The 14,478-nt window shown below is 47.1% G+C and overlaps 1 protein-coding gene and 1 long non-coding RNA gene across 2 annotated transcripts in view; one reads left to right on the top strand and one right to left on the bottom strand.

Moving 5' to 3' along the window:
- LOC119433687 (uncharacterized) overlaps window positions 1-14,478 on the bottom strand; it is a 103,761-nt gene that overhangs the window by 26,281 nt on the left and 63,002 nt on the right. Inside the window, exon 5 of the long non-coding RNA XR_007464516.1 lies at window positions 10,381-10,467. This is a non-coding gene — a long non-coding RNA (uncharacterized LOC119433687). The remainder of the gene's footprint in view (window positions 1-10,380; window positions 10,468-14,478) is intronic.
- The window catches only part of LOC119433688 (tyrosine-protein kinase transmembrane receptor Ror), a 556,232-nt gene that overhangs the window by 514,488 nt on the left and 27,266 nt on the right, over window positions 1-14,478 (top strand). Inside the window, exon 8 of the mRNA XM_049659380.1 lies at window positions 7,838-7,913. Coding sequence (XP_049515337.1) covers window positions 7,838-7,913 — 76 coding nt within the window. The remainder of the gene's footprint in view (window positions 1-7,837; window positions 7,914-14,478) is intronic.

Below are 14,478 nucleotides of genomic sequence, written 5' to 3'. Positions count from 1 at the left end.
GACGAGCCGTATCCCATTCCGGACAAATGTCACATTCGCCGCCACCTTGCTCTATCTCTGATGTGCCTCGAAACGCCAACATGGCGGAAATTCGACCGTCTCTGGAACATCACCCAACCTTGCCACTATTATTGCAGTCTCTTTCCTTTCTATACATGTCTCTCTCTCTCGTGTTCAGGAAATCACACGCAGAAACCAAGATTTCTTTCATTTCCCCCCAAGTTCCGTCAAGAGCAAACGGATTTCACGGACGCGTCGCGTTACGTGGAACTGCTGAGCAAGATGCCAACAGAGGAGACATACAGGCGTGACGGCCCAAGTATTTGCCGAAAACTCGAGAAGCTTCCTGTTCCCGCGAAACGCACTTCAATTCCTGTCGTGCGCTCCCTCGAGCTTCTTCCTTTTCATCGCATCTTTTCTTCCCTTGTTATCTTTGCTAGTGCTTTTTTTTTCGCTTCGTTCTATCTCTGCCTCAGTCGTATACCTTTCTCGAGAGCAAAATGATTGGCGCCGACTCAGCGAGTCGAAAAATTCACTCGGAATCTCCTCGAGATAAAGCTTCCGCCCAGAGCTGCGGGAAAAAAGCGTATCGAGTTCATCGCCATGTTTGGAATGAAGCGCACCTTTCCCTCGAAAAAGAAAAGAAAGAAAGATGACAGGAAAGTAGTGTTAAAAGAGAAGGCGTCGAAGAAAAGTGAGAAGCACCGGAAATAGAATTGGTGAACGGGAGAAGATGGTCGGAAAGGACTATCTAGTTGGCGCGATGTCTTACACTGAAGTATAGCGATCACACACAGCGCGGCGGGTGATTTGAAGCGCATTTCTGGCTCCCAAAGACGCACGGCTGCGATGTGATCTTGATTTTTTTTTTTTTTTTGCGCTGCTCTGTTTTGTTATTCCCTCCTGACGTAGTTGTCGGAGACTAAGAGGTAAAAATCCTGTAGCCATCAGAAAACACACACACACACACACACACACACACACACACACACACACACATTTAGCTGTCGTTCGTACAAACGGATATGATGACACATCGCTAATGAGTTTTAGCCAGCAGTTCAAAATAAAAGCAAGGGTTGACGCTCGAGCGAACGTTTCGATAAGCGGCCTTGTCTTCATCAAGATGTAACTAATATATTTTCTAAAATGCAGCCTGCAGTTTGTGTACTTTGCGGCGGATATTGCGGGACTATTGGATTGAGCGAGATGTGTAGTTTCGTGTATTGCCGTTAGTGCGTGTCAATCACTTGCGTTAGTTACGAGCAGACCTCCAGAAAGATGGGTTGGGGAGCGGGGTGCTGTGTGTCTTTAAGTGTTGTCTTCAAGGCGACGTCTGCTTGTGTGCGTTCGTTTTACAACGAACCTGTTAAGGAGCGTTCCACAACTGTTTGCGTGAGGCACGGTTAGTAACGAATGCAAAAGGAAAAAAAGGCGAAAGCTTGCACTATAGGCCGCGCGAAGCTCAAGACACAGCGAAGCTCGTCGATTGATTGCCTCTCTTGGTTGCAGCTAGGTTGAACTTGGCTATGTCGAGTTTTAAACTAGGTTGTAGCTAGACCTGTACTCGTGTACGTCATCTGCGCTAGTAGTGGAAAGGCTGCGGTAGTAGTGGAAAGGTGCGCCGCGCCATCACGCCACCGCCGCGCTATCGCCGCTGCCATCTAACGCGGACAAATTCGATATATAACTTTACAGCTCACATGAATTTGTTATAACATTTTACAAGAGTTTTCCAAAGTCATACTCACATAATAACGGTACACTGCAGAGCAGTGTGTATGACATCAATTTTGTCAGCTTTAGATGTACTATTACGTGCAATTAACAGAATTGTGATATAATATTTCATTGTTGAGTTATAGAGCTGTTAACTTGATAGTTTGTTTTCTGAAAATGTTCGATTTTCGACAATTTTTATAAACGTAATGGACGCTGTAAATAAAAATCCGCTTACAGCAGTCACTAAATTATAACTTTTTCTTTTAAGTACAACAAACATCACCAAATCTGGTGCAGCGATTGGCGAGAAAATGATCTCTCCTTTCCATGTATTTAAATAGGAGCCCCCGAGGTAAACTTTCTTGTTAAGCTTCATCATCACCATTAGCCTATATTTATGTTCACTGCAGGACGAAAGCCTCTACCTACGATCTCGAATTGCCCCTGTCTTGCGCTAGCTGATTCCAACTTGCGTCTGCAAATCTTCTAACTTCATCACCCCACATAGTTTTTTGCCGTCCTCGACTGCGCTTCCCTTCTCTTGGTATCCATTCTGTAACTCTAATGGTCCACCGGTTATCCATCCTACGCATTACGTGGCCTGCCCATTTGCTCTCTGATCCACACCACTCTCTTCCCGTCTCTTAACGTTAGGCCTAACATTTTCCGTTCCATCGCTCTTTCTGCGGTCCTTAACTTGTTCTCGAAAACTTCTTCTCTGTTAAGCTTACTGCACATTAATTGTGGTTCGTCCGAATTGTCCTAATAAACCTTAATTTGCCCTTCGTCTGATAAATGAAAACACGGAAGTGACAAATGAAAAACACGGAAAGTGGAGCTGTACGACAGCGGCAATGAACAAAATGTTTTCCACCTCTGTCCCCCTGGCTGCAGCAGCGTACGTCCTTCTTAACATTATCGAAAAACGAAAGTTGGCAACTGATGACTTGGAAACGTAGGTAACGAATTTTATGCAGAATCCTACCATACGTTATCTTTCTGTTCACTACTATATACGGGGCGATCATAAGATTAAGGAATTTTTAAAAATCACCTGCTGCAGATAACGTAATTCTATTGAGCTGGGTTATTCAGCGAGGCGGACATTACTAGCACGAGAAATCAAACAAATATTCAACGCATTAAGGAAAGTTCACTAATTAACTTCTTAATTGCTTTACGAACTACAGCCGGCGAGTTTGCGAGACGTATCCACTTGAAATGAATTTCCAGGATAACACCAGCTTCGAGATATTATTTGCCAAAGTGTGGGACGAAATACATGGGCGTTCTAGTTAAATCCTAGCTTCATTGCGCACTATAGCGTTTTGAGAGAAAATTAAGTGGAACAACAATAAATTTTGTACAGCGAGTTTGATGGCGCATATCTCCAAACTGGTGTCATTTTGGAAATTAATTCCAAGTGGATACGCCTCGAAACTCAGCGGTTACAATTTCTAAATTGCAATATGTGCCGTAAGTTAATCAGCGAATGTTTGTCGACACGTTGAATATGTGTTTCGATTTCTCGTGTAAATAGTGTCCGGCTCAAAGCTTATAATTATGTTATCTGCGACAGGCGATCTCTAAAATTTTTCTAAAGCTTAAAGATTATCACTCTGTATACTGTCATGTTTGAACAAATTACGCCGTAAGAAGCCGCGGAGCTGCGAACACTCGTGCAACACAAGGGCCTCCGCGCTTGCACTTTTGCCGCCGTCAGCGAGGACGCCTCGAGCAGCGTCATAGCCCGGGGAGGTTGCGCCATCTGTTGGCACATTTACGAAGACTTCCGGAGAGAGGTTCCTTCAAACACGCTGAGCCTTGCCGCTGTGTTGCCGCTGTGTCGCTCTTTGCTATAGTTGAAGCCACTCGACATCGATACCTGAGTTTTCGAGCTTCCACTGCGATGTGCGTAGCAGCATGGGTAATCTTTGACAGATTAGTTGAGAGAGGGAAAGCTATTCGATTAAAAAAAAATAGAGAATTCTGCAGGCGTGTAAGTAGTGTTTGCATGAGCCTCTGAATAGAGAAAGGCATTGTGCATTGCAATGCCCTAAGAGAAGAGGGAGTGCAGACAAAAAATGAAAGTCTGAATTAGTAAGAGAGAATATATTTTGAATGCGCATGTGAGACAAAGCTAATTGTGCGGACGTCGATTGCCTAGGGAGTCCCAATTAAGCCAATGTCTCAACGGAACGAGAAAGGAAAATCTAAAGCTTGACGTTGCTTTGAAGGAGAAGGCATATGGCATGGTAGGCTGCCTAGCTTTAATGGTTCCTGGCTGATGCTACTAAACAAGTACCGCTACAGACGCGGTTGTCCACTTTCTTGGGTATTTGCCCGCCGGCGGTGGTCACTGCCGCCCCTTAACGTTGCGAACACGGTCTTGTTTCTTGTCTGCGTTGTTAACGTTGAACACGGTCTGCGCAGTTTCTTGTTTCATCACCTTGTACAGTTGGTGTTGTTTCGCTTTCTCGCGGGGATGTGTATATGCGCGTCCCGCAAAAAACTGGATGCGATAACCCTAAAGACACTACGCTGCATATTCTATACCGTTGCATCCGGGAAAACCGAGCATCGCCCAAGGCGAAGTTGAAGTTACACCTTCAACACAAAAAACAGTCATAAGCCGGTAGTTGCTTTCTTACGGTGGAAGAGCGTGAACGTATTATGACGACCGAGGCAGAGGAAGTAGAGCCAACGCAAGCGCGCGTTGGCGTGAAATCGAAACGAGCGAGCACCAGGCGTGGCGTATGGCCACACGGGCCGCTTCCTCGCGCCCTTATAGTTACTCCTTTCTCTTTTCTTTTTTTCCTTCCTTCTCCCGCGCTTGCATATTCTCCGCCACACTGCGCGTGCCAAGCTTTTATGCCCTACGGTAAAAGGCACGCAAAGCGATACTATAGCGCTCCCAAGCGGCCGTTCTCTCTCCGAGCTGTTTCCACCATATTGCGACGCCGTCATTCTTGTGCATGCGCCCCCCCCCCCCCCCACACCACCCCCCCGTTTTTTTTTACGGTTTTACTGCAGCATCCCCATATCCTCGCTTATCGCAGTCTCCATCGCTAGCACTTCTTTCTTACGCCAATGCTTCGTTTGATTTTCTTTTTCCACCTGCTTCTATCTTTCGTTGTTGATGGAGCGTAGCTCCGTAATTCCCGCTATCGTGACGCGGCAGTGGATAGAAAAGAGAGAGAGAGTGCGTGTGTGAGAGGGAGGGAAAGACGCTCGTTTTGCGCACGGAGGCGAGAAGGTGCATCGCGGAAGTCATCATCGTTCCGCGCCTCGGCGCGGCGCGGCCAATCGCGCGACGGCCGGAAACGGTTGTCCGCTCTGTTTCTGCTTCGTTAGACTCGGCGAGCTTTCCACTCCCTCCCTTTCTCCCGCGCGAAATATGAATATCGGCGCGAGGCGAAAGCGCGCAGTATCATTCCAGCCGCGCGCACCGGTAGTTTCGTGCGTCGCTCGCTCCGCCCGCTGCTACACCTGTACGCAGTGAGGCGTGAAGAAACAAAGAAAAGGAAGTGGAAAAAGCACGCGTACCGAAGCATTCCCTAAGAACGAGGCGAGGGATGAAACGGGGCGATTTGAGGAGAGAGAGGGGCGAATGCGGTACGCGTTGAATGGATACGCGAATGAATATGTGTGGCGAAAAAGAGCTCTCGTCTAACGCCGGTTGGTACGCGGGGTTGTTTTGTATGACGCGCTCTAGCTGTGCTGAAGAACAATTATGCGCAGCTTAATTGTTAAAGCTAGTCGAGCGTTGTGGTTGCGTGTGCTTCGCCCTAGTACAGAAGCCACATTAGTATTGCCTGTAAAGCGTGCTTCGCCTTTATGTGAGTCGCGATGCGGCAAAGCCGCCTAGCGGGATTCGTTTGTGAGGGGAAAGCCGTTGTTTGAGTGGCAGGGAGACGGAAGCCGGCGTGTCGTTTAGGTGATTGAAGCTCGCGTCTCGTTGGTTTTAACGTTCAAACGTTGTAGGTAGGCTTGCGAACGGATACCGTACTTCGGTTCAGTTCAGGCGGAGTTCGAAAATATAATTTTGCATCTACCATCTACCCTAAAACGTCATCGGATCATTTGACTGAAAAAAAAAAGACACGAAATGCCGGCCATAATTTGGCCACATAACGGGCATCGCTTACCGAAATTATTATCGCACTGCCGAAGTAGTGAGGATATTTACAATTTTCATGAACATTTGTGATCAACTGTACGTACACAAAAAAAATGCCTTTAAATACTGTTTACTTGAAGTAGAAAGCTCAAGGGGGACATACTAGAAGGATGATTGGTGTTTACAGGACTAAAGCGGCGGGAGAACTTCTGAGCGGGTCTGTCGTCACCATAATCATCAGTAGCAGACGAATGCCAGCATAACCGCAAATGCCGCGTCTCACTAATCCCTTCCATTCTCACTAATCTCTGCCACCGTCGCCTGCGTCTACCTTTCCTTTGATGGCCGTTCTATGCATTACGCGATTTCTCCAGCTGAATTTCATTCTCTTGATATAGACTGAAGTATTGTCTACCGACGCGTACCTATTGTATAATGCTCTATTTCGATTGCTAGACCAGCCATTTTATCCCTGTCGTAGCTTCGCGAATTCAAGTTATTCCACACGTTTCGGACCCTCAAGTCATAGCACCAGGATATAGTGACTACAAAGGTTATCGGTATATGTTTCGTTTTCTTCGCGCTAGGCACAGTGTGTTCTGTTTTATTTTCAAGTTCTAACGCTCCAGTCTTCGCGGCTGGGCTTTAAAAGAGTTCAGACTTGCCCCCGGCGCCACCCTGCAAACCTCAAGAGTGTCTGCCTGTTGTAACCAAACGACATTTGCCTTCTACCTTCAACAAATACACAGCACGAATTAACAGGCTGGCTTCAAGAAGGGATATTCTATAATTTATCACATCCGTGCCATCAGTCAGGTAATCGAGAAATCGGCGAAGTACACTCAAGCTCGCTATATGGATTTCGTAGATCATGAAAAGGCATTTCATTTAGTAGAAATGCCAGCAGTCGCGGAGGCATTGCGTAATCAAGGAGTGCATGAGGAATACGTGAATATCTTAAGAAATACTTAACGCTTGCACAGCTACCTTGATTCTCCACACAAAAAAAAAAAAAATACACAGAGTAAATTCCCTATCAAGAAAGGGGCCAGGCAAGGAGACAATCTCTCCAATGCTATTCACTGCATGCTTAGAAGTATTCAAGCTCTTAGACGGGGAAGGCTTAGGAGTGAGGATCAACGGCGAATATCTCAACAACCTTCGGTTTATAGCATGTCCTGTTCAGCAACACTGAGGACCATAACCGAGAAAGTGTAACAGTAACGCTGAATATTATTATGCAGAAAACAAAGAAAATGTTCAATAGCCCGGCAAGGGAGCAAGAATTCATGATCGCCAGTCAGCCTCTAGAGTCTGTGCAGGGGTACGTTTATCTAAGTCGATTACTCACAGGGGACCCTGATCATGAGAAGAAAATTTGACATGATCATGTAAGTTTCCTGTAAGTGCATACGGCAGGCATTACCAAATACTGACTAGAAGCTTACTACTGTCGTTGAAAACAAAAGTGTACAATCATTGCGTTCTACCCGTGCTAACGTATGGCGCAGAAACTTGGATTTCTAATTACCCCTGCCTTGCGCTCGCTGATTCCAACTTGCGCCTGCAAATTTTCTAATTTCATTATCCCACCTAATTTTCTGCCGTCCTCGACCGCGATTTCTTTCCCTTGGTACTCATTCTGTAACTCTAATGGTCCACTGATCAACACCGCTCTCTTCCCGTCTCTTAACGTTATTATGTAATGCAACGTTATGTGCCCTACGCATTATGTAATGCGTAGGGCAGATAACCGGTGGACCATTAGAGTTACAGAATGGGTGCCAAGAGAAGGAAAACGCAGCTGAGGACGGTAGAAAATGAGGTGGGGTGATGAAATTAGGAAATTTGCAGGCGCAAGTTGGAATCACCTAGCGCAAGGCAGTTGGAGATTGCTGGGAGAGGCCTACGTCCTGCAGTAGACGTGAAAATAGTCTCATGGTGATTCTTATTAGTCTAACAAATGCTTTTTTTCTCTCTCTCCTCTTTCCACAGGTCCCATCCACCACGCACCGGCGCAGATACCGCAGTTTCCGCCAGTGTTTCCCCATTTCCCCGGATTGGGAGGAAGGTGAGTAGAGGGTGATGACGTCACTTCTGTAAATAGTTATCTTCTTTACTCCTCTCTGCTATCTTCTCTCCATGTCTTTTCACTACCCCCCCCCCCCTCCCTCCCTCACTGCTGACCCCCGGGCAGGTGTCAGCAGACTGCGATGGACAGTTACTGTGCGGTCAGCAGTACTTTCCCTGCCTTCATTTTCCTTTATATTACTTGCGTTAATGAACAACACATTACCGCGACTAGCACTTCCTCGACGAGAACCAGCAAACGCCAGTGTGTTGCGCACCCTTCTTTCATTCTTATTTGCTTAAGGCTTGCTAAGCACTTTTCGATGGCGCCTGACTGTTGCGAATTTTGCGTCACGTGGATATGGATGTCACATTTTTACCTGAACTGGTAGAGCAAGGGCGGCGAAGTTGGCGTGCGATATACTAGTGCCGCCTGAAATATTTCTGAATGGCGACCCGGCATTGTTGCATTTAGAATATGACTTTGCGCATCCTAGTGTGAACCAGCATTATTGATCTGTCCTTTGTTCTGTTGAGTGTATTATCGCCGGGACTTAATGTATAGTAGCTGCAGTGACGTGCTTTTTCTTTTGTTTTGTGTTTTCAATTTGCGCTGTGATTGAACGTTAATATGTGCTTATCAGATATTAGCAGCTGCTGTGCTCTCTAAAAGTATGCATGGGTAGGCTATGCCTGGACTTCCGTGATGTTCTTTCGCCCGTTTGATTCATGTTCTATAATGTTCTTGCTGGCTTATCCTGTCACATTTGTCAAGCTCTGCAGCTTATTTTTTTCCACGCTCGCATCTTTCAATAAAGAACAACAAATGCCGCGCTTCTTGCTTACTTTTTGATTTCACCGATATGATGCGCCTGTGTTTTAGTCTCCATCATCGCCACTTGGGCGACACTTCGACGAAAACTCGTGCACTCAGGTAGCATGTTTAGAAGACACACAAATGATTCTGGTCAATGACCAAGTCAAAAGTTAACTTTCGACTTGATCAGTAACCAAGAGCCATTTGCACTCTTGATTTTGTTCGAAGCACGTCGCCAGACACCCAACGAATCATTGTCGCAGAACGATACAAGAAGGAGACGGGATACTTTCTCGCGGGCTACTCTGGATCCATCGGTGTACAACCAGTGTGTACCAGGAGTTTCTTACACAGCGTATACCTTCGGAGAATACAGGTCTCACCCAAAACACCTTTCCAAGCAAACCGCGGCGCGCGAATTCGCGCGATGGTATGATGGCGCACGCGTTTGCCACGTCTCGTGGTTAGTTCTTTATCTTTTTTTTTTTGCGATACGTCACTCATAGCTTGTCATTACGCAAACTTACTATAAACGTTACGTTTGCGGACAAAACGATGACAGAGAAAGAAACATAAGAGGCCTGGCTCGCAACTTCTGCCAGAAGAGGTGCAACGAATATGCCTGCTCAAGAGGAAAAAATGATGATGAAGAATAAGACATACATTACAAATATTTTACAAAATACAAGCGAGGGAAGTGCGGAGGGACCGTGAGACACAAAGTATTCCGATAAATGGTGAAACCAGGACGCGATCCAGTTTCGACACCACCACCGATAACTCCCCGTGAGAGGCCCGTATAACACCTGTGTCACACGGGCATTTCCAAGAACTTCGAATCGATAGCTTTATCCACCCAACGACGGCTAAGGAGCTGCTGATACGCGCGAAGCTATTCGGTCTCTTTCAGCAGCAGCTGTATATTGAGGCCAGTTCCGACCTTCGGATCTGTTGCCTCCGTCACCGCAGTGGGGTTCGGAGTACCTGCCCCCCTCTCCTCCAAGTGTACCAGCAAGCCATAATACTCACTGATTTAAATTTCCCGCCAGGGAATACCAGAGTGTCGCGAGTATGCATGCGACCTCGCGATACTCACGCGAACCAACAATGATCCGACTGCAGTCGACTGTAGCCGACCCGACAGCTCAAGCCGACCGCCGTCGGCGACGCTCGTCGTCTGCCGACACCGTAGTCGAGCGCGCAATCATACGAAGTCGTATTTTTGTACATAATAATGACGTCACCGTGATTGCAACTTAGATGCCTAAACGAAACTTCTCGGTAGGCATGTTTAGCGGATGCAGTCGTAGGAAGCGTTGAACGTAGAAAACGCGACAATAACCTTGTAACTACTCCCATTCACGAAAAAGCATGAGGAAGGTTGAGACAGGTGCCTCCATGAAGTTCGAAATTGAGTTATTGAGAGTCAGGAAAACCCACGTACTGTCTGCCAATGCTTGGCAGCTCTTTTAAAACGTTCACGAAAGCGAACCTTATACACGCAAAGTTAAGCTCAGCTTGTACTTGTGTGCGTTAGCTGGCGTCCGTGAAACCTTGTCACAAGTAGGCGAACGGATTAAGTTAACCCGACGAAATAATGTCGTTTTCTTACCGACTCAGAATAGGACGCGCTTATGAAATCCACTCTCACCTGTTGGTGGCTAGCCTCCTGTCTGTCACAGATGCGGTGAGGGGCTGGCAGTCCTTCGCATCTTGCTGGACTGACGAGAAGGGGAAACTGGAAGAAGATAATAGAAAGCACTTCCATATAGCATGCCGACAGCATACCCCACTTCATAGCCCAGAAGCGCTCTCTGACTGCCAATAAGATTTAGTTTTTTTTTTTAATTATTTCCTTTCTTGATGATCATGGCAGAAGATCCCCTGTCTAGTATGTACCGACCAGCCCAAGCCTCTACGGTGTCGCAATTTATCTTGGCACAAGTTGTCCTCCTATCAGAGTCGCCCACTACGATAGTAGCGTTAGCGTTAGCACGTCCCTCCAGGCACTATGCGTTCAAGGGCTCTGATGAACTCGTGCTAAGCAAAAAGAAAGACAAAGGCAGTGAGTTTTAGTTTGTGACTTCTTCTTAGCGCACGTTACGTATTCACAACACGTCTCCCTACATTCGATGGACAGTCAATAAATGTGTCAATTAAAGTTCAACAACTTTTATTCCAAGGCGCTGCAGACTGTTTTGAGTAAAATACGTGAAATTGGTAAGACGGTGTGCTGCGCATCCTCTTAGTGAGTCCTCCTAATTACGCAGTAATTAATTATCTATTTATTGTTTAGCAAGTGAGATATGTTGCATTCCTTCAGATGGTTAATTGAATCACCAGCTGAAACACATGCCCAAAACTAATATAGGCTCGCACATTACGAAAGACGAAAAATTATTCTTCGACGGAACGCGCCAGGTCAAACTTCACGTCAAACGTGGTAGTATGGTGTCTTCAGCAAAGTGGTTTGCGTGCAGAAGTATTCGGCATACTAAAGTGAAGCGGTACCACAGTGGTTAAGCACAGTGGTTCAGTTTACACGCAGCCGAATGTCTGCGCCATTTACCTTTTTTTTTCTATATTCAATAACAATAACTTTTTTTTATTTCGTTTCGCAGTATACACTGCAAACCGAGGAAAATTGGACTAAAGGACTTTTGCAACGCCTGACGAGTGCCCAGTCTCCCCTCGGTAATTCAAACGCGTGCGGTTGCAGCATATCATTTGCAAAATGGTACACATGCTTCACCACTGGACACGAATGTGACGTATGTATTTTAGGCACTTATATAGCCACTGATTTTATAGGGCTCTTAACAACCGTGTTACATCCACCCTTTTTAATACATCGCTCCACACACAATTCATTATCTTGAAGAAGAAGAAAATTTCGTCGGCCCTTCGGCTCCGTGAAGATGGTTAACCAGCGAAGCTGAAGCATGCAGCCCCAGTGTTTATCCCTGGATTAATCCCGAGGGTTCATTAAAGTATTTCTCAATTATAAGGTTACGCACACGTTCGGCTGCGACGGAGAGAACGTCGTCACTGAAGGTATGCCCGCAGCCCACCGTTATCGCTCGCGTTTGATGTCTCGAGTTTGCTCTGCGGCGTGGTTAGCAGCATTCGCCCGTCATTGCCGCTTGCGATTCTTCGAAATTAAATTGCTTCAAAATTAAGTCTGTTCGTCACGTAAGACAATGAATGGCTCATACCCCCTTAAGCAATGGCGCATACCCCCGTAAACACGGCCTCCCCATTACAAAACGACAGAAGTGAAATCCTACGTTGGAATGATTAGCGGCAACGCAGCCAGTTGTGGAAGCAGACGACGACGAACGCGGGAGCAGTGGCACGAGCGCGTGCCGAGCACGAGCGCAACCCGAGGGGTGCCAGCGAGCCAGCTGCGGAAGAAGACGACGACGGTCGAGCCAATGCTGATTATGGTAGTTTTCTGTGCACAGGCGATCTCGCCTAGCCATATAAAGCTTCGCTTTAAAGAGCGCGAACCGATAGGACCGCAAGTGGGCAACAGACCGACGCGGCGCTGTCTTGAAAGAGCTGCGTTTTCGACGACCTCACTACAGGAATATCTCGTATCTTAAGCTACGAGATACTTTCGTTGCTGTGTCGAACATACAGACGACACATGTATTGCCGAATGTATAACGACACATATACAAAATAACCTAGCAATTTCTTAACCATTTCACCGTCACTAACGTACCGGTACATTACCGCGTTTCCGTCCCGCCACGTTCCTTTTGACATTCCTTTTGCCACATTGGAATGTCTCAACCACACGAAGAGACAATTTGCCCTTATTCGTGATATATTTCCTTTCTTTTCATTTTTGCACAAACAAAATATAAACCGTTGTATTAGTTTTATAGAATCCGAGAGAGAAGCCTTATGGTGGGGTTGCGTCACCTCCAAAAAAATTTTAATAAAAAAATTGCGTAGCTTGCACTGGAGGCGCAATGCTGAAGAGACAGCGGAACTGGTGGGCGCCTACCTAGTCCTGGCTTTTGGGCTAGGCTAAGCACTACCAAGTCATCCCCAGCATTTTCCGGAATTTATTGATTATTGATTAGCTATTGATTGGCTATCGATGACTGACTAAGCTTAAATAGTCCCAACCGTGCTTAGCTAGACTTAGCCAACCTCAGCTTCGCTACACGCAATACACCCTGCACTGTACTCGTACAAATGCCCCCTTTGCAACGACTACGCTTCCCTATATCACACCACATGGGCATGCCCCAAAATACAGGTAGTCCCGCATATACCCAACCCCACACCCGAGCAGTGGGAGGCCGTGCTGACTAGCTCGGACCCTCGTGACCAGCAACAACTGGTGCGGCGGGCCCGGGAGACAGCAAGAGCCGCAGGAGCCCTGGACTGAGGGCACCTCCCAACACAAGCAGGAAGACACCTGCTTGTTTTTTTTTTTCTTTTTCTTAATAAATGTTTTTCCTCCTCCTCCTCCTCAGCTTCGCTAGGTCACAGGGGTATGTGCCATTGCGCGCTCGCACACTTTCTGCACTGCCGCCAGGATCGGCCCACTATTTTGGATTCAGCAGACACATTACGCCCGGCTTAAACAGCTCCGCTGTTAAAATACGCGACAGTGATAGGGTTAGGATAGTATCTAAGCTACACATTTTTCCCCCCCATATCTACTGTACACTTTCTGAAGCCAGGATTTTACGCTGTTCAAAATCGTGCATCCCATAAGCAGTAGACGCGCGGTGTCCTGCAACGCAGCAGATGGCGAGCTTGCAACGAAGCGCTGTTGCTACCGCCTCCGTGGAGGGAGGCCCGTCTGTCGCAAATATGCTCGCGCGGCGCGCTCTTCTCGCAAGCCGGCAGGCGAATGTAAACAGTGCACCAATTCTGCGCCCTCTTTCCTTTCCCCATCTCCGCGCGTTGGCCTCCATTTGTCATCTCGAGCGCACATCACAGCACGCCCTCTGCCGGGAACCGCCGCCGCCAATTTTGTCTCAATTTTTTCCCTCCTCTCCCAATGCTCCGCGGCAGGCGCGAGGCTCCAATGTGCGCTCGGCCTCCCGAAAGGAGTTCGTTCCACTACAGTCGAAGCGCACTCGGAAACCAACTAGCGGCGCAATGCGTCTTCGAAATGGAGAGCAATCGAGCATCGCGCGCCGGGAGCAACAATTTGGGCGAATTTTTTTCGATTCGTACTTCGCGCGCGGTGAGAGGAGCAGTTGAGAGAGAGAAAACGAATTTTAGAAAGAAATGTGCTACGGTTGGCGACGCGTCCCACAGATGGCAGCACCAGTGCCGGCAGGCAGCTACTTCTCTCCGCGTTACGTCACCTCTCTCTCTCTCTCCCTGGGTGAGGGAAGCAAGTCAGGAGGGGTGTACATGATGGAGCGGATGTGTTCGAGCTTTCACAATAGGGATGAAGCGAATACTATTCGAAACTTTCGAATAACGAATCGAAAAGTGCCCATATCCGTCTCGTTCTTCAAATCAAACAGGCACTATTCGCTAATACGTATAGTTCTCGAACATATGATTTAACATATCTTTCTTTATCTAACTGCCCCCCCCCCCCCCCCCTACGATAATGCCTTCGAGGCGACGCGGGTATTCTGTAAATAAATAAAATAAAAATATTTCATCGCCTACTGTGCACAATTTAGCATAGCATTGGAACAAAAGTAGGCATAGAATACGAAAAGTTACGAAGTGGAGCGAGCTAGGCTTTTCCGTCCAACCTGCA

This window comes from Dermacentor silvarum, chromosome 11 (genome assembly GCF_013339745.2).
Source record: "Dermacentor silvarum isolate Dsil-2018 chromosome 11, BIME_Dsil_1.4, whole genome shotgun sequence".
In the NCBI taxonomy this organism is placed as follows: domain Eukaryota; kingdom Metazoa; phylum Arthropoda; class Arachnida; order Ixodida; family Ixodidae; genus Dermacentor; species Dermacentor silvarum.
This window is presented reverse-complemented; position numbering and strand designations above follow the sequence as displayed.